The sequence below is a fragment of the Notechis scutatus genome, chromosome 1, assembly GCF_049901735.1.
Source record: "Notechis scutatus isolate UNSWTSFEM ecotype Mainland chromosome 1, rNotScu1.2, whole genome shotgun sequence".
In the NCBI taxonomy this organism is placed as follows: Eukaryota; Metazoa; Chordata; class Lepidosauria; order Squamata; family Elapidae; genus Notechis; species Notechis scutatus.
In genome coordinates this window covers 110,255,096-110,279,245 of record NC_142009.1, presented here as the reverse complement: position 1 = coordinate 110,279,245, position 24,150 = coordinate 110,255,096, and the positions used below count along the sequence as shown (strand labels likewise).

At 36.5% G+C, this 24,150-nt stretch overlaps 2 protein-coding genes across 4 annotated transcripts in view; both read right to left on the bottom strand.

Moving 5' to 3' along the window:
- Positions 1-248: 248 nt before the first annotated feature.
- On the bottom strand, positions 249-17,363 carry PNISR (PNN interacting serine and arginine rich protein). Of its 3 annotated transcripts, none has more exons than XM_026666595.2 (12): positions 17,244-17,363; positions 14,220-14,331; positions 12,265-12,450; positions 9,919-10,145; positions 6,132-6,318; positions 5,641-5,831; positions 5,136-5,270; positions 4,504-4,603; positions 3,813-3,866; positions 2,466-2,636; positions 850-1,960; positions 249-599 (listed from the first exon to the last, which is right to left on the bottom strand). In XM_026666595.2, exons 2-12 carry the CDS (start codon positions 14,305-14,307, stop codon positions 572-574), a joined length of 2,478 nt encoding a protein of 825 aa, XP_026522380.1. In that variant the 5' UTR covers positions 14,308-14,331; positions 17,244-17,363; the 3' UTR covers positions 249-571. The 3 variants fall into 3 exon arrangements, with proteins under 3 accessions (XP_026522380.1, XP_026522381.1, XP_087799113.1); XM_026666596.2 differs by having other exon boundaries at positions 14,220-14,328; positions 17,244-17,355; XM_087942987.1 differs by lacking the exon at positions 17,244-17,363 and adding an exon at positions 16,992-17,010 and having other exon boundaries at positions 14,220-14,328.
- A 4,450-nt stretch (positions 17,364-21,813) lies between these two features.
- USP45 (ubiquitin specific peptidase 45) overlaps positions 21,814-24,150 on the bottom strand; it is a 79,797-nt gene continuing 77,460 nt past the window's right edge. Inside the window, exons 17-18 of the mRNA XM_087942966.1 lie at positions 23,742-23,895; positions 21,814-22,584 (exon numbers count right to left, since the gene is read on the bottom strand). Coding sequence (XP_087799092.1) covers positions 22,454-22,584; positions 23,742-23,895 — 285 coding nt within the window. The 3' untranslated portion in view covers positions 21,814-22,453. The remainder of the gene's footprint in view (positions 22,585-23,741; positions 23,896-24,150) is intronic.

Below are 24,150 nucleotides of genomic sequence, written 5' to 3'. Positions count from 1 at the left end.
GTCTTGGTATGTCTTACAGTAATTATCCACATTTCATTCACACATAGTATGATGAAGCATACCATTAAAATAAAACAAAAACCTTTGGGTTTTTTCCCCCCACACAGTTCTGTTATCAGAGAATTGACTGGGATTTATCCAAAGATGAAACCCAGAAGTTAAATTACTATTAAGCATTTTACAAAAGAAAAATGCCTTGCAAATAAATATTTAAAATAAATAAAAATAGAAGAAGTTAAACAAAAAAATGAACTAAAGAACTTTATTGACATCACAATACATTCAATAGCAATTTAAGAACATTACAGCTGAAAGAGAATGACATATTTCATAGCCTTAGGTAAGCACTACTGTTTTGAAAAATGTAAATACAAAGAATTCCTAGCAAGTACTTAACTCCGAGCAGTGTTTCCAAAAAATACAGCTATTTACAGATCTTTTCATTAAAAAATGGGTCAGCTTCCATCTACATAGCCACAACTGTAGCCTCTATAATGAGCCTCTATAATGAGACAAGCCCTTAAAAACTCATGGAATTTTAAAATCATTATGACTAGTGTCATATCATTCCTCAGCGTTTACGACGAGGAGTCATTGATCTGAAAAATAAAGAAAAAGTGGGGAAAATTAAAGGGAAAAGAATCATAAAAAGCATACACGTTAGGCTTAATAACTATTTCTTTTTTTTAAAGCGATCAAAGGTATCTCCCCATCCCACCAGAAGGATAATCTACAGTTTAATTTGCAAAGTATTTATATATATATATATATACGTTGCAGGCAAGCATGATGAAGAATTGAAATATAAAGAAATATATAAATCAAGCAAAATACTTAAAAGAATACTACCTTGATCGTGATTTAGACTTGTGTTTGCGGCTTGCCTTCTTACCAGACCTTTGAGATTTCTCCATGGACCGTGACCGACTATGCTTTGATTTCTTCGGCTTCTTTTCTTTGCTGCTGCCTCGTGACTCAGAACTGCTCCTTGTACTAGATTCTGAACCTGAATGCTTTTTGCTCTCTTTGGTAGAACTTTTTTTGCTTTCCTGCCTTGAATCACGCCTTAACATTTTTGAAGACAAGGAATCTCTGTGAGAGAAAGTTCTTTCGCTATCTCTTTTTCTTTTTAATCTCTCTTCATGATTGCCAGTTTTACTGTCTTTGTCTTCTTTTCTCTGTTTCTCCCTGCGCTTTTCCTGATCTCGGTCCCTCTCCCTGTTCTTTTTTTTATCTTTCTCTATGCTCCTACTGCGTTCCTTTTTTCTTTCTTGAATTTTGCTATCGTGACTATGTTTGTGCCTGTTCCCACTTATGCCCCTGTGCTGATCTTCACTTTTATGCCTATCTCGACTCCCACTACAAGTGGAATGGCAAGTAAGTCTATCTCTTGAGTGACTATCACTTCTACGTCTCTCCCAGTTTCGGTCATGGGAAGGACTATGATTTCGTCTCCTCTCCCTTCTTTCTATACTCTTGTGTCTACTAGATCTCTGCCTTTCTCTTACCTTAGCCCTGCTCCTGCTCCTTTCTCTTCTATTTCTATGTGAATAGCTCCTACTTCTGCTACGCCTAACTTTAGGTGACCTACTATGACTACGTCTTTTTTTTCTTTTGGGGGAGGAAGAATGTGTAGAGCTGCGACTGCTGCCTGAACTACTACTATAAGATGAACTACTAGCTGTGCTGCTACTGCTGCTACTGCTGCTACTTCTGCTATTATTACTTGAACTAGCACTACTTGAACTTTTTGACCTACTCCTTCCTACTCTCTCTTTCTCTTTAATCTCTTTTTTGGGTTCCATGTCTGGTGTTATTTCTTTTGGAGACTTTTTCTTTTCACCAAATGCATCCTCCTCCTCAGCTTCTTTCACATCTTCTAGTGGTGAATTGTTGCCTTGCTCTTTATTGGCAAGTTCACTCATCTCTTTTGCAATTCTCTCATTTTGGAGCTTTTCTTCTGTAAAATATGTGCCAAAAAGAAATAGATCCCCAAATCATACAAATAAAGTGGAACCGATAACTATTCCTATTCTTCTGGCCAGTAACAATTTTAAGATAAAATGTGTAAGAATAGTAATTATTCCACAATTGTTCTATGGCAGCAAAAATCACTGGAGAACATTCAACAGACGCAAGAAAAAAAATAACCTGATTTCCTACAATTAGTTTACCATAAGTGCAATAGCTTTGCTTGGGTATATAGTATCACATAATAAGTTAGGCCTTTTCCAGATCATCTCATTAGGTGTTTGTGAAAGGCCTCTATGGATCTGTATGACTAAGGTATAAACCAAGCACATGGCATGGCAGGGCTATTTCAAGGCCTTATCTGTGCATGTGTGCGCAAAAGAGGCTTCTGCCCTAACTGCCTCATGAAATGCTACACATAGAGTTAACATAGTAAGAGGTTAAAATATTCTGTATAAGCATAAGAGTCCCTCTCCCTATGCATATATACATACCTTCCAGCTGTTTCTCTAGCAGTAGTTGCTGTTCTCTCTCCTTCCTCCAAAATGCTTCTTGTTTTTGCCTGATTCTGTGTCGTAGTTCCTCATCATCAGTATCCGATGACTCAGAGCCTCTGTCACTCCTCTCATCGTCACTGTCTCCTGATCCATAACCACCCAGTCCACCTGCGTGCATAAAGCCTAGTCTATCACGAGGAAAGATTAATCCTGGTTCTTAATATTTCTGCAGGGCAAAGAGGAGTGCATATTGCCCATCTTTCACTTCTTCACTGAACAAGCCACTTATTCTGGAGGAAGTGCCAATGCTGGTTGACTGGAGTGTTCAAGGCCCACACATCTGACCTGCTGTTCAGTATCTGGTTTTACTTCATCCGGAATAGCTTGCCATGTTTTCCAGCAAGCAATTGCTAAGATTACATACTTTCTGCTCAATATGAGTAAAAAAGCTCTTTACAGAGCCAGTACCAAATGCTTAGAATACATCAGCAAGAAAATAGACTGTGAAGTGCATTGCCTAAGATCTGTCCTTCAAGATATCGTTACAGTGATTTCAGTCAGCTTCAATATCCAGGGCTTTAAAAAGTCCTAATGCCAATCAATTGTTCAGAAAAGACTGTACATTAAAAAGGTACAGATATGCAATAGGAATGGACTTCTCTTCCCCCAAAAGATAGATCTGAAAAACTGGTAGAAAGTAATCTTGAGCATCTGGTTCAGAAGCATTTTTACTTTCTTTCCCAGGTTCTTAATTTTAAAATTATTTTCCAAATACATTTAAACTAACAAAAGAATTAATCATAGTGGTCAAAATAATATATTTATTTAATGTCACAATAATATGACAGCATTATCAATGTTACACTGACATGCACAGTTTTTACACAATCTATTACAACATAGGATGCAATTCTGAATTTCATATCCAGCATGTTCTAATATCAAGCATTAGCTATGAGAATTCAAAATATGCATTTTGTTGTGTGGGATTTTTGGCAAGACAAAGTAGTAGATGTTATTGTGGGTTGTTTTTTTAATTTAAACATACACTAACACAGTAAAGTTTTAAAAAATAATACAAATCATTCAAGTCCATTGTATTTTAGATACCATATTAGATATCTGGCCAAAAACACCCAATCTCCAACCTCAGGGAAGGCTTGCACAGAAAGAGTACTACAGTTTTCACAGATTTCAGTATAACTTTTGTGAGATAAGTCCTAAGTTACTTGATGCTTGCCTAATGCATATTGGACAGTTTCACTCTTGTTTCAATACATATTTAGGAATGCAAGCGACAGCTCTCCCCATTAAGTCCCTCTCAAAAATCAGGAACATACTTACCAAGTCCAGTGAGGGAAGCCAATGCACTGGACTGTGCCAGCTGTTTTGCAGGAGCTTTGTATCACATCAACAACAGGAACAACATGTTAACACAAATAGCCACGTTTTCATAGTCATGAGTGTCTATGGTATTGTTAAATCTACTACTATTGCTGTTTTGTGGAGGAGAGAAAAAACATTAAACACGTATCATCCATTGAAAGCCCAGTAATTTCTGGCCATGATTGTTTAGAAATTTAAACTGTAAATTAATAATGGATACAATTAAAAAGGCAGTTCTTTAGAGTAAGGTATTAACAGAGTAATACATTTTACCTACAATCAGTATATTAATTTATTCAGAGTTATATGAAATAAGGTTACTTTAAAAAAAAAAAGCTGAATAGCAGGATCACAAAAACATTTAATTATACAAGTTTGACTTATTGGAATTTTTTTGCTCATCTAAATTTCAACTAGAAAATTCTATTTAAAAACTCAACACAATTTTTAAAAAGTTAAATTGAAAAAATTAAATATTTAATGCTATAAACTACGCAGAACAACATATGATTACAAATGAATTTTTGGAACTTTACATTTAAATTATTTTAGGTACAGATATTATATATGAACATATGCTTATATACTTTAAACTATTACAAGATATGAACAAGGACAATTAATGAACCTATTAGAAGCCTAAACATACCTTTTATTGCTTTACGATGGACATCTTTAGCCACATAATAAATTTCTTCATTGGTGACATCTAGGAGAATTTCTGTCAGCAACATTTTTGTCAGCAACATCTGAACAAATTTAAAGATAAACATTCATTCAGATGCTACCCCAATTCAAGGCATCTCACTTCTTGAAAAAGAAATAGCAAAGGATTGGCAAAAGTAAGAGAAACAGCATATTTATGCCAACAATGTTTATATGGCATCCTATGCAAAAATATCAAGTAAAAAAATGTTCCACAGTAAACCCTAATTGTAGCAGATTTCAATTTAACACATTTTGATACAACAGGTGTATCAGCACACCAATAAAAATTCAATTTAGCAACAGTTGCTTGATGTCTCCATTAGAATAATTTGACTAAAGAACAGCTTTTCTGAATATCTTTAACTGATTAGTTATTTCAATAATGGTTAACAATAAAACCCTTCCTAGTTAAGCTTAAATATATTTCTTTCAAATTACAAATTTATCATTAAATTTTATCAATTAAGTTAAAAAATTAGAATGTAATAATAAATTATTTTTTCTTAACTATGGCTCCTACTATATTAACAGTCAAATGTATGGCAAATACAGGGATCCAAAAATGAATTGTACCATCTGATAATCCTTTTCTTCCTCTGTCATTTCTGGTTCACTCTGCTCCTCATGAGCAGTTGGAGATGGACTTCTTGTGACTTTTCCACTACTTATAGCCTCTACATTATCAAAATCTTCTTCTTCATCACTATCCTATAAAACAAGAAATATAGCTCTTCAACAAGGAACTTTCATATTTGAAATGTTGACTATTCACACTGACAAAATTTAAAAAGATATTGATGCAAAAGGAAATTTCAAGGTTAAGGTCTATTTTGCCTGATCAAGACTGCCTGACATATTCCATCATTTTGCCAAAACAAAACCAGTATTTTGGGCAGGACCTTGCAGTTAAAATTACCCATCTGCTTTAGAAGACTGACAAATTAGGAAAAGTATGGACAAACTACTGCCTTTGCTACCAACGCTGTTGGTAAAATACAACTTTATTTTCTAAAAAAAAAAATATTAAAATGAAGTATTTTAAAAATATGTAAACTTGTTCAGGAATTTTCCCACTTACAAATTTACTTTTCTGTGGTAACCGAGGTCCATCCTCTTCTCCTGGTTCTGTAATTTCCTTCTTTTCCTTTTTAGACAGTTGAGAACGCTGCTGTTCCATTCTCTCTTTTTCTAGTTTCTTCTGTTTTTCCCTTTCCATCTTCTCTAAGCCCTCACGAATCCAAGCAGGTAGAGTTCTACGTTTAACAGCATCTACAGCATCATAAAATAAATTACTTAATAAATGCATACTTTATGAGCCCTATCAGGATTTTAAAAAGCTAACAGTCTCTAATAAGCTTCATAATTCTTTCCATGGGCCATATTGGAGAACATTTGTTAGGCTGTAGCTGAAGGTCCATAAAGTTGCTCTATTTAAGATGAAGCACAGATAAATGAAATTGAGTACAGTATGCATAACTCAATTACAGGCCGTGAAACCCAGCGACCAACAACTTGTATTTTCAAAATGTGTGTATCACATACATTAAACTAAATATACTGAAGACATACCAATTTGAGGAGGTTCCTGTTTCACAGGCAATGTGATTGGTGATCTCTGGCGATCTCTAAATGCTGGCCTTTCCCTTCGATTTTGAGGAGGCGCAGGAGGTGCTGGAGGTCCTGGGGGCCCTGGCGGTCCAGGCTGCCAATAAGGTGGATGAAACCCACCTTGAGGTGGACCAAAAGTGGTCCCATGCTGAAAAAGTAATGTTCATTTTTCTTTAACTCAATGCTACAGATTCCCCTAACAGTTTCTCAGTAAAAAGGTAAAATGGGATAGAAAAGAAGAGAAAAGAAAAGAAAAGAAAAGAAAAGAAAAAGAAAAGGGCTTGATCACTGTATAGAATAGTTCTTGTGTCTACTAGAGTCCAGAGTACTTTAGGGAGAATGCAAAGATTAATGAAACAAAAAAAGGATTTTTACCATTTAAAAAGTAATTTTGTAAAAGAGAAGCCCATGCTGTATTACACTATGACATTAGAAAGCACACTGTTTTAAAAACAATATATAATATGGAGCTGGAATCTTCCATTGAGGAAATAGAGGCCCAAAAGATCTATAGGAACATAAATGGTTTTTTATTTTATTGGAGGTTTGGCATTTATTTGTAGGCCATCAGGATATACCTAATATTCTCATGTTATCTTTCTGAAGTAATTTCAACAGAGAAGGGAAATTAAATCATGTGCTAATGAGCATATGATACTATATAGCTTTTCTATTATATAAATGAATTATTATCATGCATTTGCAGGATAACAAAGGCTGTGTGCTATCTCCACTTCTCTTCTCCCTATATACCAATGACTGCATCTCAAACGATCTATCTGTTAAAATACTGAAGTTTGCTGATGACACAACTGTGATTGGTCTCATTCGAGACAACGATGAATCTGCATACAGACAGGAGGTTATACAACTTGCCTCGTGGTGTAACTAGAACAATCTGGAACTGAACACACTCAAAACCGTAGAAATGGTGGTAGACTTTAGAAGAAACCCTCCCATACTATCACCTCTTACAATACTTGACAATACAGTATCAACAGTAGAGACCTTCAAATTTCTAGGTTCTACTATATCACATGACCTAAAATGGACACCATCAAAACATCAAAAATGTCATCATAAAAGCACAACAAAGAATGTTCCTTCTGTGTCACTCAGAAAGCTCAAACTGCCCAAGAAGCTGCTGATACAGTTCTACAGAGGAATTATTGAGTCTATCATCTGCACCTCTATAACTGTCTGGTTTGGTTCTGCAACCCAACAGGACAGACACAGACTTCAGAGGATAATTAGGACTGCAGAAAAAACAATTACTACCCACCTGCCTTCAGTTGAGGACCTGTATACTGCACAAGTCAAAAAGAGGGCTGTGAAAATATTTACAGACCCCTCATATCCTGGACATAAACTGTTTCAACTCCTTCCCTCAAAACAACGCTACAGAGTACTGCACACCAGAACAACTAGACCCAAGGGCAGTTTTTTCCCGAAAGCCATCACTCTGCTAAACAAATAATTCCCTCAACACTGTTCAACGTGTGCACTTTACACACGTGTGTAAAGTGTGCACTACTATTTCTGTTAATCTTCTCATCACTCCTTATCACCCATCCCCTCCCACTTGTGATTGTAGGACTGTAATTTTGTCGCTTGTATCCTTACGATTTATATTGACTGTTTCCTAGTATGATTTGATTGTTGATTGTACCCTATGACTATCATTAAGTGTTGTACATTATGATTCTTGATTCTTAACAAATGTATCTTTTCTTTATGTATACTGAGAGTATTTACACCAAGACAAATTCCTTGTGCGTCCAATCACACTCGGCCAATGAAATATTCTATTCTATTCTATTCTATTCTACTCTACTCTACTCTACTCTACTCTACTCTACTCTACTCTACTCTATTAGGTCAAATGCTCATGATCAATTCTCACTTCTTAAGCAAAAATTATTTGACATATTTAAGTAAGTAAATAACCTCTTTATGGTTAAAGACTATGGTTAACATCAATTGTCAAATATTCAATTTACAATGCTGATCATAAAGAACATGATGTACACAAATGAAGCACATTGGTTTTTTTCTTTTAATGAAAGATAATTGAGTAAGAAAACTGCCCATACTGTTTTTAAAGGATTTGCATGATCAAGCAATTTCTGTCTTGCTTTTAAATATTTGCATATTACTAAAATCTCAGTATAATAATTTTCAGAGTATGTGTGCATTCTTTTAAACATGAATCGTGATTTCAGGAAATAAAACCTATGCATTATCAGAAATAAAACCATCTAATGTTTTCCTAACGATTTGGGATTTTCTCTTATAAGTTTTAAGTGCTATCAGCACTTCTGGAAATGTAGATTTAAGAAATGAATTCATTTCAGTTGAATATTGTTACTATTAAAAGAAAAGCTGCTACAAAAAGCTAGTCAATCATGTTATTGTTTCATCTTCCCCAAATTATATCTAATTGTTAGTGTGTATAACCTTCATCAATTGTGTCTTCAATCTCAGTTCCATTAATACAGGGGTGTCAAACTCGTGTCATCACGTGACATATCGTGACTTTTTCCCCCTTCGCTAAACTGGGTATGGGCGTGGCCACAGCATGACACATCTGGCCCACAGGCCACGAGTTTGACAGCCCTGCATTAATACATCAATGTGGGTATATGGGATGGGATATACTTTATTCAAAAGTTCAGATGACCAAACTACCAAATAAATTATAGTTTGCAATTTTTAACAAACTATATAAGGACATAAAAAGCTAACTTATTACAAACAGTCCCTTCACTTATTTTGTACATATCTATTAAATGTAACATCAAAACTTAATATAACACTAACACATAATTGAGAAAAATGTAGCCATACCTTGTGCTCCTGAAACAATACACTTAATGCTAAGTCGTACCAAGGACTCCATTCAGATGTAATATCCAGAAACATGCAGATACCAGATGTGCAGAAATTCTCATGCCCCGCCCTCCTTTCTATCTAGAGACTAATTCTCTGCTTTCACCAAAATGAATGGGAATGCCTAGGTATATAAAAGTGCTCCAGGGTGTTTTTTAACTAACTAGCCCAAAACAGATGAATTAAATAAAACTATAGTCTACAGTTCTGATTTAACTCCAATTTTAGAGTGGCTAAAGGTGTATGCATCATGATTTTATACAATATTTACCTTTAAGTTAGCCCTTGTATTCTTTATACATAATTTTACAATATTTTATAAAAGTATTATTTATTCAGAGAATTAATAGGGAGAATCTCAACATATTTTATTTACTTAGTTTAGTAATAAGTAATCACATCCTTGTGATGTTAATATTTTTTTCCTTTCTCCTTTACAAAACATGAATCTGTTTTATATAAACACAGCTATCCTTTATATACTTTTAATATATAAATATCACATGGGGAGTTTAAAAGCAAGAAAAGCAAAAAAAGACACACACACCCAAAAAACTGAGTAAAAAGTATAAAAGCAGATAAAAGGAATTATCATGTAAATAAAATGTACATTTGCCTGCGGCTGAACTTTCATAAGAAATCCCAAATAGAACACATCACACTAATCCAGCGTAGCTCAACATATGTACAGTATCACAGCCAATCTGATAAAGAATACAGTTGGTATAACAACTAGTTGAGCTGGGTAAAAGTTTGCAAACAAATCTATTTTAATGAACAAGTAAACTCTGTAGAAATCTGCTTTAGAGCAATGCTGCTGGAACTCCACATGCTTATATTAAAATAACAAATGTTTCACCTGATAGTCAAACTGGTTCACTGGCCCCATTGCAAAGTTATCAGGTGGTGGTCCCCCAAAGTTGTGATTATTTTGATTAAATATATGCCTGCTGTCAGGGGTAAATTCCCCACTGTCCTGACTGTTACTGTCTTCAGATGGAGGAACAATATCCATTGATCCAGGGGCTGGAGGAATCCATGGCTGATCTGGAGGCGGATGAGGCGGCTGGTGGGGCATGTTCCATTCTGTTTTGATGTCGTAACAAAAAATGTTAATCATTTTAATCAGGTTGTATTGATTTTTAAAATGAAGGATATATTATTAAACATTTCTGGTTTCTATTTTTGTATGAATCCAAACTATTTTAGTAGTTCTTTGTATGAATAGTATTTAAGCAAATCACATCTATTACAGGGAAAGTCTATATTATATCAGCTAATTTTTCCCCTCAATCTGGCCTTTCAGATCTGAAATGCAATTTTAAGGATCTCCATCATCGAAGAAAATATTGATGTCAAATAAAATGGATGGGAGCTACACAAGCTATGTAATAATACATTTATTAATGTTTAAGTTATAAAAAATTCTTGTTTCTGATGGCTAAACTAATACAATATCCCTCTGGAAAATAATTACTTATGTCAGCATCTCCAGCTATTGTGGTTTATCACTTTCAGCATCCCCAGTGCATGTAACCAATGACAATTCTGGATATGGCTGACAAAGTAGTTCAATGAATCTAGAAAGCACTTGCTAAGGATCAACTCTAGTTGAAAAAAGAGGCCAAAAGGAATGTCATTTTTGTAGGAACTGGTTATCTTACACAGCAGAAATTGATGACTTTATGGTAGTACTCCATGTTTCTGAAGTCCAATTCACAAGAGTCCTAGCAAGTATAGTGAAATAATAATGGATATCAGAAATTGAAGTTCAATCGTGTTTGTGAAGCCACAATTTTTTCATCTATGTTACAGAATATGGACATATTTAAAATTTTAAAGTAGTAAGACCAGTTGCAACAATATCACAATATTTAAAATAAATATTTTGTCTTCTTCCAGTGGATACTTTGAAAAACATGTTCTATAAGTTTGTAGTATAATTAATCTCAAAATGGCAAAAAGTCAAGAGGAATTATGTTGAATGCTAAGATGTCAATGCATACATAAACAGCCCAAAGCGAACAAGCCCAGTTTTTGCAACTTTCTTTAAAAGGATGCAGGTTATTTGTATAAGATAAATCATAAACATGACAATGTGCAACTTGTCTAAAACAAGGAGAACTATGGCTGATCCAGTGAAAAATTTCCTCACATCTGTGTCCAACATACATTGATATTATGCTCAATTGAAAGTGAACTACTCTTTGAACTACTTGCCAGGGCTCCGGCAGTTACCCCCTTTTAAATCCTGAGTCTCAAGTCAAACTTCCAAAACTTAAAAAGGATTTATTGGGAGTTAACATGCCAGCACTGCCTGGGTGTATCGTAATTCATATTCTCCAGTGGGATACATCCATAGCCAAGTCATCAATCATGCTCTCCTTAGAATGTTGTGGCAGAAACATCAATCACCTAGTTATCTTTGAAAACATTTATGGAATGCAGTTTTGGTTTAGCAAGCTGCTACACTGCTCCCCCCCCTCCCTTTCTGTTGGCAACTCTAAAAAGACCATAGAAATATTTTATGAGTTGACAATACTATTGTCTCAAAATGTATTTTAAAAAATTGATTCAATTGCTTATCACAACCTTTTTACAGTACGTATATTCCTTTATCAAGGGTAACTTCTGCTATAAATTTCTGTTAAATTAAAAAACCTATGAATATTCTTTACTTTCACTCAGAAAGGTAATTTTTTTTGTTTTTTTACTCAAGCAGCAGAAATTGTATCAATGAAAACTATTCTAAAATGCTTTTGGGAGCAAGCACTGAACCGAATAAAATTGTTGGGGAACTATGGATATAATTTGGTCCTGTTGGTTTATTGCCAGTTCTTTTCAATTTTTATGCCTGTCTATACAACTTTGAATTTATTTAACCTAATTAACATACTTAATGTTACAAAGCTTGATTTTCAAAGCATCTAGATTATTTTCCGATCACAATCTGAATCGATATATGAAGTCTAACTGAGGCAGAGAAATCTAGAAAATATCATATATCGCTACAAGCAACAGTTACTTGGGAGAATCAATGCTTCTTGTCTTTCCCATAAAAGAAATTTTTGTCCTAACTCAATCCTGCCCAGTATTGATAAGAATTTTGCAAACTAAATCAGATTTAATTTCTTGCTCTTGTAAGAACTGTACCCACAACTAGGAAGATTCCAAATGCAGTGGGGGGAAAGGATCAACAACGTACCTGGCTGCCACATCCTGTTGAAATTTGGATCATTCTGAAAATTACCATGGTTGTTTGGACCAGGTTCCATTCCTGTCATCTCCTGGCCATTTGGCATCATTCCTTGCTGTTCTACCACACTCTGTTGCCCCGACGCTTCCCGCTGAGCAATCCATGCCTGAGCTAATGCAGCCCAGTCAATTTGGCCTGGAAACAGAATTAGATTTTCGATATATAGATTTCCACAGTACAACTAAGAACTGAATTTTATTCATACTCCATTAATAAAATCTGCATCATTTATGACTATATTTTGGAGGCCTCTAACATTGATACAATACCCCATACAGCAATTCTCCACAATGTGAGCTTTCCTGGATTAAGAACTTATTACTGAAAAAAATATTAAAAGCTTTGCAACTCAATCCTGAACATGGATCAGTTTCAGTGCGTTTTAAAAATTTAAGCACCTATATGAACACTCATATATAAACTGATATCCCATGGGAGTGAATTAATGAGAGATCAAGAAAGAGAGATCACTGACACAGATGAGCCTTTTCTTCTTACTCTTCTACAAAACACTACTTCTGAAAGAAATAATTGTAATACTCAGGCAAACAGAGTATTGGCTTGTTGCAACAATGTAACAATTAACAGAACTGGAACATTGGCCTCAAGTTAGTACATCCAGATCTGCCGGATACCATGAACATATATAGACTATTTATTCTTTTCTACTTTCTTGTTTTATAAAAGAATAAAAAGCTATTAACAACATAACAGAAACATGGCATAGGCATATAAAGGAAAAGGCATGAATGTAGTTGGTTTGGATAAATAAATCACATTTTAAAGAAAAGGTAGAAATCCCATCCCTTGCAATGGATGGGGCCAACATTTCTTAAGGGTATGGGGATTTTAAATAGCAAAACAGGTGACTTAAGCTTCTCAAGGTATAAGATTGCTCCTTTTTGCTCCTTTACCCTATCACCAATAAATAAAAGGGCAAAAAAGAGAAACCCCCCAATTCCAGAGGTCATAACATTATTGAATATATTCTTTTCAAGTCTCAGAAATCAAGTTTTTTTAAAAAACAAAACATCAGTAAAGCTCCTACCATAAGAAAGTTGCGCACCTCATCTTAAAGGAAGAGCTCGTTAACTTTTTACCATCAAACCTCTCTTAATGTAATCTTAACATACACACCTTCACTAAAAATCCAAACACCAAACTGAACATAATGAACTATGAAAACATTACAATGAAACTTTAAGGAAGGTGGGTTTATTCTAACAGTATAACGAAAAGGTGCTTCATACCTCTTCTGGGTTCAGTCTGCACCTCCCTGAGGGAGGTACACCTCGCTTTTTGAACAACTCTTTCTTAAAGGGGTAAGGATCAAAGAGCAAGAAACTCTTTTAACCAGCTTCTCCCTGTATTATTTTGCATATTACTGCTGAAGGAGAAGCACGCATTCAAGCAAAATACTGAACAATTTAAAATTTGTTTGAGGACTGCACTATAAAATGAAGAATACCCCAAATTTAAAACAAATTTTAAATTGTTCGGTATTTTGCCAAATGCGTGCTTCTCCTTCAACAGTAATATGCAAAATATTAGCTAGTTGGGAAATGCTCATTGGAAGATGTTGTTTAAGAATGTAAATTAAGGCATACTGGGATAGGGAACAAATCATTAGCTCAGCACATATTGCTGTTTACCAGCATTTTCTCTTATTCACTTAAGAGTCTAAAGGAGTATTTACAAGCAATATAGAAGCAACTTGTAACAACTTTCAGAAGATTGTAAACACTAAAGAACAGTTTGTTGGGCTTTGATCTAACAGGTTTCTTTTTTTGTGAACTCATCTTTTGTAGCAATCTTTTCTATGTGAATGAAATAGTAATATTCTAACCCAGTTTATAAAATGTGGATTAATAACTTTAATGCTGAAGGCACTGCTATTTACTTACTTGGATCTTGCTGATGCTGAAATGACTGCATCCATTGTTGCTGATTCAAAGGCCACTGTTGCCAAGGCTGCCCACCTTGATCCCACATCTTTAATTATTTATATGTTCTCTGCTGAAGCAAAAATAACATTTCAAATTTGAGTACAAGCTTCACTTTAAGCCTTCACTTTAAACTGTGTACAGTGATATCCAACCTTTTCCAAACTACCCATTCAAAGCTATCCAAACCTTGTTCCAAAAGATTTTTTGTGATATTCTTGTAATCAAAACATTCCACGGAAACTATATAGGTTTTCCCTGAAATTTGCAACATCAAACAAAAAAATTTGAATGTAAGTATTTTCCATTCTGATTGCAAAAATTGTCTATCAAATGTAAAGTGCTACAAGATCTGCTATCCTGGGTTGACCTTCAGAATTTAAAAGCCATAAAATTTAGTTTCCAATTATTTTAATTTGATTTTCTGCTATATTTTTAAACAGTCATCATTCATATAAAAATATTTGGAAAACAGGAGTAAATGAAATAAATGAAAAAAAAAAGCCTTATTTACTGGTGCTAAGAATTTCAACTATACTTTTCTTTGAGTCACACCATTTAGCTTAGTGGCCTTATAAATCATAAAAACAAATCTGATAACCACAAACCAGATAATCACTGTTAGAAAATTATTTTCTCTTCTCTTCACATGGTTCCTATGCAGATTACACAACTCTGAACAATGCTACATCATATTATATATAGTATAAAAGTTTAATTTTCAATTCCTTTGCACCATTAAATACTGCATTCAGACTACATGAAATGCAATGCTTTATTTGGTATACAGACTTTTCTAGCAAACAGGCATAAATCTGCAAAGTTATCCTAATCATAATCTTTCTTACAAATTTTATTATTATTGTTGTTATTATTAATAATGATAGATTTAAGCACCCTGTGGGCCGGATTCGGCCCACAGGCCTTCAGTTTGACATCCCTGCCTTAGTTCATTCTATTGTCATTTATGACATTTGTCTTAGCCACTGGTTCAACATATCATAATGTTTCTTTACAAAAAAAAAACAATAAAGTTAATATAAAATGCCTTCAGTTTACTGAACATTGGATGGAAGTATGGTAAATAAAATTTACAAGCTCAAAAACTTCTCAAGTACCACATACATATTTTCCTAACATAGTATAATCAGGAAACTTCAAAAATAATGACAGATTCATGCAAAAGCATCAATGAATCTAAAACAAATACAGGTAATCCTCGAATCACAACAGTTCATTTAGCGATCGTTCCAAGTTACAAGAGCTATGAAAAAAGTGACGACCATTTTTCACGCTTACACCCATCACACACACAGCATCACCATGGCCATGTGATCACAATTTGAAGGCTTGGCAACTGGTGCATATTTATGACAGTTGCAGGATCCCGTCGTCATCTTTGATATGATCATCTTTTGCAACCTTCTGACCAGCAAAGTCAATGGGGAAGCCAGATTCACATAACAACTGTGTTACTAACTTTACAACTGTAGTGATTTACTTAACAACTGTGGCAAGAATGGTCATAAAATGGGGCAAAATTAACTCATTTAGCAACAGAAATTTTGGACTCAAATGTGGTAAGTTGAGGACTACCTGTATTTCTGATTTTGTTTAGAAATTGAAAGTTAAAAAATAGTCCCCTCCACCAGAAATTATCATCTCTCTGTATTCCTATTAAGCATTATTTTAAGAACATATTCTGAGAAGTATACAGTCTGAAATATGATATGAAAATGGCATTACATTACAAAGGTGTATGACTTGGATATCTGCAATAATACATCTAATTATGCTACTTTTGTTTACAACACCACCACTTCTGAAAGTAAGTTGATCAGGGTTATTTATTCCACTAAAATGACAAATCTGTTAGTCACCTGCAGCCCACAAGGAAAAAGCAGGGGGACCTAATCTAGAGAGACAACCAAACCAACGGTTGCTTTTCTCATCAGAGCTGCTTTTGTTACCTTTGGTATAACCAAAGTGAGGTTATCACTCTTTTTCAGTAGCTGTGGGTTGGAAGTGGGTTGAAATGGCACAACTCCGTGAACTGGGGCTGACAGAATCCCACTCTACATTTTGAAACCAAAATCCAGACCCACAGCAGTTCTATTGTTTCATATCGATGCCCCATTACATTCAGCAAACTACTTCCAATAAACCTGATCTTTCTGCACAGTCCAGAAACATAACACAAAGATAACAGCTCTTGTTATTGGACGCCACACACCCCTCTATCCAGAATTTCAAGTACTATTTTAATCATTTGTGGGCAAGGGCATCCTATTAAAACTGGAAACAGCCTCCTTCTGAATTAATACTCACAGGGTTAGACTAACCACACCATACAAATTCCATTGCGAGAGTAATACAAGGCACACACACACACACCCTTTCCCGCATCTCCTAGCTATCAGCAATACCGCACAAGATCCCCCCAGCATGTTTACAACACAATGTGAGCGGGCGCCTGGCTCCTGGCCTTCTCACGTGGCAACCATAGCAACAGAACTAAGCTGTCGCCCCAAGTGTCAATTCAGGCTATTTATCCCGTTGAGATTAGGGGGCCTCAACGCAGGCGCACACAAGGCTCGTCATGAGCCCAATCTCAGCCCACCGCCGCCTGGATAGTCCAGCAAGAGAAAGATCGGGGCGCATGCGCACAACGGGGTCGAGTTTTTTCCCCTTTCCCCCCTATCTCCGCCCCTCCCCCCCCCTCGGTTAGAGTACCGCGAATGTGCCTGCTAGGAAACGATCCGCCATCCAGGAGAAGCAAAGTAGACTAGCGCCCCGCCCCGGGTTCTTAATCCGAACCCAGAGCACCGGCCTTGCATTTTCTTCCCCACCCTCTTTGCCTCGCCGCAGCGAGCTCCGCCTGTTCGGAATTCAGCACCGAACCCAAATGATGGTGGAAGGATAATCAACTGTCCGGCCGGCTTCCGCCTGTTCTCAAACGCAGCCGCTACGCAGGCAGTTACTTACCCCGCCCGCGCCTTTTGCGCTGACCGGTAACACTCGCAGCACTTCGGCTGCCCCCGTCACTCCGGTTAGCTTTGCGTTAACCACACAAAATGGCGCCCGCTGTCATTCACCCGGAACAGCAGGCTTACGTCACTGCAACCCGGCGGAGAAAAGTCTATCCGCCATCTTAAGTTAGGGCGGAGGCGTTTGACCGACAGACATCTGGAGGGGGTTCCAACTGCCCCACTAAGGTTGGCAGCAGCTGATGGGAGTGATAATACAAACGTCTGGGAAACTTACTCGGTCATGGCTCTAGAATCTCCAAGGGTTAGAAAGAAAAGTCTTTTTCAATTGACAGTTTTATGATAACTAATTTTTTTGTTCGCCAACAAGCGAAAGTTTCGCGCAAGCGCCTGGCTGAAAGTGTTCTGTGCGCGCCATTTTTATCGAGGACGTGGAGCCGCTTATTGACGTATGCATAATGCTTCAGCGGTTCAGCCGGTACCTTCGAAATTTCGCTTGCTTGTTTGATTCCGATCTGGACTACAGTCTTCCGCGCTTTTAAAAAGAGTTAAATACCGGCAGCAAGAACCTGTACATCCGTTATATAGCAGCAGAGAGACACGTTTTTGTTGCCATCGTCTGGTCGTCCGAATTTTAGCACATTTCCTGGATGCCACTAGGTGATGCTGTTTCATGGAATGGACCCAGAGCATGCCCCTCTGCCAGGACGAAGAGAAATAATTGGAGAAAAGTTGTCCTGTAATAATTTGGCATTGTACTACAAGCAGCTTTTTAAACGGCAACCAGCACTTTGAATTACATATGGAAGCTTATAAGCTACTAGTCAGAGGTGATATTCAGCAGGTTCTGACCAGTTCTGGAGAACCGGTAGCGGAAATTTTGAGTAGTTCATAGAACCAGCAAATACTATCTCTGTCTGGAGATTTTACAGTATCCTTCCCCCGCCATGCCCACCAAGCCACACTCCAGAACCAGTAGTAAAAAAAATTTAATCCCACCACTGCTACTAGTAAAGTGCTGCTACATGGGTGCACCAAAGTGCTTTCATAACTACTGACTACTGTATTTCAGATCAATTGCAGCTTCTACATGGTTTTTCAAGGTTAATCTAATATACAGTATAATCCTGCCAGGGGGTTAATGCAGATGGATGACTTCACCTGGAGAGTTTGTGTAGGTATTCAATAGTAGTTCAGAAACTGTAGGGGCCTGAGAAACCCCACAGAATAGATGCTTGGAACACATTTTCTCCTTTATCTACCAGCACTAACTGGAAATGCCCTGGAAGAAAGGAAAACCACTACACCATGCCTCCCATTCCTAATCTGTAGAACTAGTCCAGAGGTATATAGTGATTGTATCAAAGATGGATGAGAAATCAAGGAAGGCCAGGATGGATTGTACCACCTCATCCCAATCCTACCACAGGCCTTCTATAACTACAATCAATGCTATCCAGATAATCCATTTCATCCATAGCCCCCTGTAACTACAAGCTAATCAATTTCCCTCAAACTTCCATTTTCTTGGGACTAACAGTTATCATCCCGGATAGCTATGTCAGTCACCTCCAAGAGACATCCACAGCAAATCTGAATGATTTTATCCAACAGACACCTAGATTAGTTTTTATGGCAGCCCTGTAGATCTTCCTCCATTCTCTACTTCCCAAGAGGGATTGTGTTACTCTAATGTCTATCTCCAGATGGAATCAGAATAGAAAAACTACATTTTGCTGTTCTATAACCATGAGGTAGTCTTATCTGTGTTAAAACTGATTCACTTGTTTTCCATCAATGGCTCTGTGGGATCTACAGAGGTCACACAAGCACAATTTTATTAAAGTCCTTGGCTGCTCTTTCATTCCAGATAGCAACAAAGGCCTCAGATGAACCCAATCCAAGCTTCTTTTAAACCTGTAGAGATTATCAGGTGCCTGAGACAGACAAATTTAACGGGCCTTGTGCCAAGCAGTGCTTGAGCGGAACTCTAAAATAAATTATCTGACCACCAGAATGAATTGTTTTCATTTCCCAATTCCAGTTCATAGCACTGTGCCCCGAAACAGGTTTACATAAGAAGGGTTTCCTTCACTGACAGGTCCCTTGGTAAGCCTTTCCCAGATATTATTGGATGGTAGTTTTGTTATGTGAATAAACTATGTGTGCGTGTGTGCATGTTGAGTCTGGTCTCTTGTTATGTGAATTTTGTTATATGTATACTGTGTATAAACGTACAATGACAATGAAGAATTCAATTCAATGTGGGTTGCTGCATTCTGCAAAAGCTGAAGTTTCAACAGGGACTTTAAGGATAGTTCCATGTGGAGTGCACTGTAGTGCTTTAGCTCCAAGATGACAAGGAATGGGTGACTACAATTCTTAACTCCAACAGGACCAGATAATCTGCATCCTCCAGAATTTTTTGAAACTGCAGGTCTGCCATGTTTTTTTCAATAACCTTTTTAAAAATAGAAGGTTGGATACTGGATTAAAATTGTCCACACAGCTGGGTCCAAGCAATGACTTTTTCAGGCAAATAGAATCACCACTTATAGAGAGGCATTTACCTCTAGCTGAATCCAGCTACATATTACCTACCAGGACCCCCTAACCAGCTAAGAAGAGCATGTATCTTATACAGCAAATTGGTGATATTTCATCCCATGCTGGCAATGATCTCTCCCAGTGACTTCATATGGCTGTTAAATAGTAATGGGGAGAGGAACAAGCTCCGGGACACTATAATGAAATGGGCAAGGGCTCCATCTCTTCCCCGACCATCACTGAGTGAAACCAGGAGATTCCCTGAGGAACAGTGCCCTCTATTTCCAATCCTTACAGCGGGTTTAGTATACCATAGTCAATGGTGCTGAAGAACATTGAGAAATTCAGCAGGATAACACTCATAACATTTTGCCCCCTCATACTGCTTAAAAACAAACAGAAAATAAAACACTATTCTATAATAGTTATCTCTGATTCATAACACTGGATCTAGAACTGACAAATGCAGATTTTTTTATTTTAGCAGCCATAAGTTCAACAAGCCTGCTGCATTAAATGTACAAGAATTTGAAAGCACCTCCTCTCCCAAAATAAGTAGAGACATATTCCGTACTCCCACTAGCAGAAGTTACTTCTACTAAATTTTTACTATTTTTCATTTGTAAAATAATACTTACTGTTCAACAGAGTCCTCTACTCTCAAAAAGGGTTTTGGAGGATGATGGGATGACTAGCAATAGCACTTAGACTTATATACCGCTTCACAGTGCTTTACAGCCCTTTCTAAGTGGTTTATAGTGTCAGCATATTGCTCCCAACAATCTGGGTCCTCATTTTGCCAATCTCGGAAGGATGGAAGGCTGAGACAACCTTGAGCCAGTCAGGATCAAACTCCTGGCAATGAGCAGTGAGTTAGCCTGCAGTACTGCATTCTAACCACTGCGCCACCACAGTTCAGGTGACTGTCATCAATCCTCTTCAATATGGACACAAACCTTATGTCTGTACCAAGTGGCATAGTTACAAAACTTATAACCAAATTCTAAACCATACAGTCATATTTTACACATTAAAAGCCACACTTAATGTGAAGCTAATTGTACAGTTACTCAATATATAAAAATAAAACAGTGTATTGATATTCCCAACAAAGACCTGAAAGCTAATTCTATTTAAGTCATCTTAAATCACATACATTTGGACACCCTAACACAATCACCCTAACCAGGTCACAAATAACCATTTATATAATACAGTGTCCCATATACTTTCTCCAGGAAATATATAGTACATCAGGAATTTTATCCAAATATCATTATATCATTAGCCTCTTCCCCAGGGAATAGGCTGGCTTGAACCATGCCGCTAAACAGTGTTTGGTACATAATGTGTCCTTGAGCCTTAAAAATTAGTTCTGTCATTGAGAAGCTTGCTTTTTTTATTTACTCTTTTTCTTTTGGTCTTTTTCTTCTCAAGTATTAAGTAGATAAGTCTTTATATATCCCCACAATATGATTGGGTAAAGTTAAATTAACTTTTCCTTGTTGGAGTTCCTAGTTTAATTCTCTTCTTGACCTATTTAACATTATTATAAAAACAGGGCCACAACAGCATGCATTAAATAGTAAAAACGTATGTACAGTACACATACTTGTGCTTCTGAGACTGTTCTGCATAACATTGTTTTTCAATGTTCAGAGAAAGTAATTGTTCTCTAGAACATGCATTTATTTGTCAATATATTTATATGGAGAATATCCAATTGTTCTGAAAAGGTATGGCTTGATCCAGCTTCACAGTGCAAGTAAGGTGGATTCAGAGGTGGTTTGGGGGTTCACTAAATTTGAAAGCCAGCACATCACAGGAAGATGTCTGTTCAGCTTGCTTTCTAATAGAGTTTTCATCTATAACATCATCAGATTTCAAGGCATATTCAAATAAAGAAAAGCATCCCGGAATAAAATCAGGGCTAGATGCACTCCCTCATTCCCTTAGAACACACAATATAGTATTCTAGTTTTGTAGAATGAACCGGTTTTCTGAAACAAAACTACTTTCCATTTGTGGAACATATTAATTTTATACGAATTTTTCCTTTCAAGAATAATCGAGTGCCAAATATTTTACAAAAACATGCTTTGGTGTCCATAAACAGCTTTTTCTTCACAGAGGAAAAATCAGGTTGTCAGTCTTATCAAGATTGTTCCGGCAATTCACTTTTGAAAAAGCACATGATTTTAACTGGCCCATATTGAAACATTACTATTTCGTTTTATGTATTATTTCACATTACAGCTTAGGAGTTCAAAATCAATGTCTGCTTGGATTCAGAAACACACACATACACACCCATGTCCTTGCAATTACATATGATTTTTTTAATTAATTTCCATTTCAATGCAGTCTGTGTCCTCAACTCTTCATAAAAGCATATGATGGATATGGGTTCTTTTAAAACAGCAACTGAACAACAATGTTAGCCACTCTACTGTATTTTTGTATGCATGAAAAAAAGGGGAAACAATGCATGTGTAAGCTGTTCTGTATCCAAGCCATGATGTACAGAGTCTGAAACCAGGGTATATTTTCTATTAAAGAAGAACAGATAAAGGCACAATATTTACATATACTGTAATTTTCTGTGCACTTAAACAAGTTAAATAACACCAATTGCTTCTCTGTTTTCCATACAGAACATGGCTACAGAATTCTTTCATAGAAAAGCAAATAGGCTTGTGAATTTAATACTCTTGATTCTGGGACTGCTTGTACATAGGTATCACTGACATAAACCCATTGTCCTACAGCTGATCCTGGAGTTTCTTTTAAACCTGCAATGCAAACAAACACACACATCAGTATTCATTAGCTGTAATCAACAAATAAGAGAAGGTACAATCAAGCTAAGCAAACGATTAGGACTCAAATGCAAGTATCTCAGTCTAAAACATTTACAACTTTGTTATTAGGATCTTGGCTCTGCTCTTTTGAAAGCTTTAATGAAAGTTGTGAGAGTTCCTTGAGAAAGATCTTATGAAACAAGGAAGCCACTTACAGTAGAAATACCCAAATTGTGGATTGGAACAAGCAAGAGTATTTGAAAGAGACTAAAGTGGTTTTTGTAATAATGAGGCTACTTCTATCATTCTCTGCTTGAGCAAGGAGGCAATAGCTTCAAGGCTGAGGGAAAAATGATATTGTATACCAAATCCAGATTATTAAAAAAAAGTACATTTTTCTAATATATGGGCCTCTCCACCTCATGCCAAAATTAAAATCATTTTAACTGATACAACCCATGTAATGTAAAGGAAACAGTTTTCTGCAATTATTAGCATTTGTAACATTTTTTTGGGGGGGAGCACTACACAAATGAAAATATAATAAAGATTATGTCTTGGTCCTTCTTTCATTGGGAAAAAATGGGCTTGATGTCATAAAGAACGCTTAGCTGTATGTTTTTCATGAACTTTTAAAGCAGAGTGATGTTTATACACACGCGCACACACACACACACACACACACACACACTCACACAGGTAATCCTTGACATACAACCATTCATTGGATGACCATTCAGAATTACTGAACATGGCACTGAAAATAATAAGTAGAAGCAGTCCTTGCACTTATGGCCATAGCAGCATACGTTGGTCACCTAACCAAAATTCAGGCACTTGTCAACCAACATGCATTTATGACGGTTGTCATGTCCTGGAGTCATGTGATCGCTATTTCCAACTTTCCTAGCTGGCTTCCAACAAGCGAAGTCAATGCAAGAAGTCAGATTCGCTTAACGACCACGATTCACTTAACTGGAGCACAATAGGTCATAAAATTGGGTCCCACTCACTTAAGAACTGCCTTGCTTAGCAATAGAAATTCTGATCCCAATTGGGATCGTAAGTTCAGGATTACTTGCATACACAGCACAGGTGGGGGGTTTTTTCCCCTCCATCTAATCACAGAGTTTTATTTAGATACCTACCTTGAATGTTTTTATTGCTAGAGTTGTGCTCCAAATGTTTTTTGGGCGATGATCGGATTTTTACATAAGCCGCATAATGACCTCCCCGCATGGAGCCATTATGCTCTACTATCCCATAAAGCGCATAGAGGACCTTCCCGCCATCAGTCACATTCTAGGAAAGGAAGGAAAGAAGTGAGGGCCATGGAGTATGGACTTTGTAATACTTTCAGTATGGGTTTTTGTAATTCTGATGCACTGGCTAACTAACAGTTTTTCTTATATTTTAATTTGGCTTATTTGTCTCTTTCTCTTTTAAATGCATTGTTAATAATTAGCCCTAAGTCTAACCCAGCAAATTGTAGAAACTACAACTGACCAACTGTTTGATAGATGTTAAATAAATGCAATTTTATTAAAAGAAGACAGT

What these genes read in the sequence shown, in the direction of transcription:
- PNISR (XM_026666595.2), bottom strand. Translation starts at nt 14,307, where the DNA reads ATGTGGGATCAAGGTGGGCAGCCTTGGCAACAGTGGCCTTTGAATCAG. An exon ending in AAGAAAAGGATTATCAGATG is followed by an intron (nt 4,604 to 5,135) that starts GTACAATTCATT and finishes AAATTTGTTCAG; the next exon opens with ATGTTGCTGACAAAAATGTT. An exon ending in GGCTTCCCTCACTGGACTTG is followed by an intron (nt 2,637 to 3,812) that starts GTAAGTATGTTC and finishes TTATGCACGCAG; the next exon opens with GTGGACTGGGTGGTTATGGA.